Raw genomic sequence first — 2,364 nt, forward strand, 5'->3', positions numbered from 1 at the left:
AAAGAAGATGTCTAATGTACAAAACTTATATATATATATAGACAGCAGCAAAACTACTACTAATAAAAAGAGAGAGAAATTTACTTATTGGTATAGAACATTGACCAGTTTTGTTGAGCTCGTGCCTAATGTTGTCCATTATACCAGGAAGTCTAGCTTTGGTTTCTTCATTAACTAAAAATCCATCTTCCAACTGTATGAAAAGAAAGTATCACAGTTAACAATTTGTTTAGTAATTATTCTCTAAAATCAGTTTCTTTAAGTGGTCACTTATATATTCAATAAGAAAAAAAAGAAATAATGTTTAGATACACATAAACCTTGGTAAAATTAATAGCCTCGAGATCGAAAAAATTATCAGTTTTGAAGAACAACATGATAATTCAAAAATCTATGCTATTATGATGGTAAAAATAAAAACACAATTAGAAATTGTGTTAATATTGATTTAAATCTAATAAAGTCACGAAAATTAACCATATAAAAATTCAATGTGCCACTAACATACTGTTTTACATTGTTCAAACAAAGAAAAATAATGAAGTCTAATAAAAGTTTATTTTAAATGATTTTATCATATCTGATGTCCGCGAAGCATTTTAAAATAGTTTTAAAATGCTTCGCGAAGCTCTACAAATTACAACATTAATTTGGAGGGAAAAAGTGCCTTAGTTAATCAATAACCCTCTGAACTATTCTGGGAAATTCTAGGAAGGAGTTACTAATGAATGGTTCTGAAATTAATATAAAATACTTAAGTATGAAAAGTATTAAACAGGCGGTGGCAGTACCTACCAGTAAAGAACAGGTAGTTTTGGAGCTTTTTTCTTCCTCTCTCTCTCCACAAAAAACCACCCCTATACCATTATTTTGTCCTTTAAAAAATACATGAGACACAAAAAATCATTTATAAAAATGTCAAGTGTATGTCTTGAAGAGATTCAAGAGATTTTTTTACCTTTAATTGAGAATTTCTTTGATGTAATATTACAAATTAATGTTTGTATTCATTTAAGAGAGTGTCTGCCTAATGTTATAATGGTTAATTCATAGAAAACTATTGGAGGTTTTTTTGAAAATTTTCCTTAATTTGAAGGGTTTGCAAATTTGAGGTTTCCTGGTACATTAATCTAAACATTTAATATTTTTATTCTATGCTGTAAAGAACCTTTAAATAAAATATTCAAATTATTGGTGAACATTTCCAAGATTAAGACATGGAAAAAATTACTCCATATTAAAAAAAAAATTATCGAAACATGAAGATGAAATATTTCCAGAATATTTCCCTGGTCTCATTCACTGGGCATTTAGCAAATAAACCCACATTTGAAAAGAAAGAACTTGTCATAACCTTTATATAGTCTTTAAAATTGATCTGAAAATTATTGAACCAAACTTCATAATACCTTCTAACTTTATGACTGGTATGTCAACTAGGAAGAAAAAACTAATTTAATATTAAGAATAATACAAAAATTGATAGTATTTTTCTTACCTCTAATTTTACCAGGTAGTTTGCTAATTTTCTGACAATGGGTTCATACTGAGTTGTTTTCTTTGATGCATCACACACAAAACATAGATTGAATATTAATCTATTCCGGGGATATTTCTGATTTTCAATATGAATGGGGTATCCTATGATCTTGTCCTTTTTGGAATTACTAGAAGAAATTAAAGTTTGTAAATTAAGCACCATATTGATGAAATTGATATAAAGACTTTCAAAATGTAAAAAAGTCCTTATGAGTTCACATTTTAAAGATACAAAAATATACAAAGTAATAGTATCAGAATTAAAAAGATTTAATTTTAAAAATAATGTATAGAAAAAAATTTACGGAAAGTTCTCATTTGCAGTTTAAGTTTTAAAAAAAAAGTATTTTTTCAAAAATGAGAAATAGTATAATTCCTCTCAATTTATGAAAGATAAAATTAAAATACATATCTACAACAGTTTCTTGAAAAATAAATTGAAAAACTTTTCTATCATCAACTAAAAATCTCCCAAAAAATTTATTATTTTCATTTTTTAATTAGCTAGATTTAAATCAGGGTTGGGTTTTTGACGTCAAAAAGTAGTTTTTGACATGACACGGGTATAATACTGGTTTAAACCGTCAAAAATGTCAAAAACTGAAGTTTGCCAAGAAAATATATAAACTTCAAAACTACCAACAGTTGCCATGCATTATATTGAAATTTAATTATACTATAGGTAATCAGCAGGTTTTAAAATATTTTTTAATTAAAATTAAGGTAAAATAACAGATTTAAAATCTCAGAAATTTATATTCAAATGCATGTGCAGAAAAATTTTGCACAAAAATTGTTTAAATATTTATATTTAAAAAAAAAAAA

General features: G+C 25.9%; 1 protein-coding gene across 2 annotated transcripts in view; it reads right to left on the minus strand.

Annotated features, from left to right (window-relative positions):
- LOC107439534 (Nitrogen permease regulator-like 2) overlaps positions 1–2,364 on the minus strand; it is a 20,271-nt gene that overhangs the window by 13,313 nt on the left and 4,594 nt on the right. For both annotated transcript variants that reach the window (XM_043039437.2, XM_043039438.2), the window contains exons 3-4: positions 1,499–1,667; positions 85–193 (exon numbers count right to left, since the gene is read on the minus strand). In XM_043039437.2, the coding sequence (XP_042895371.1) occupies positions 85–193; positions 1,499–1,667 (278 nt within the window). The remainder of the gene's footprint in view (positions 1–84; positions 194–1,498; positions 1,668–2,364) is intronic.

The sequence above is a fragment of the Parasteatoda tepidariorum genome, chromosome 3, assembly GCF_043381705.1.
Source record: "Parasteatoda tepidariorum isolate YZ-2023 chromosome 3, CAS_Ptep_4.0, whole genome shotgun sequence".
NCBI classification, from domain to species: domain Eukaryota; kingdom Metazoa; phylum Arthropoda; class Arachnida; order Araneae; family Theridiidae; genus Parasteatoda; species Parasteatoda tepidariorum.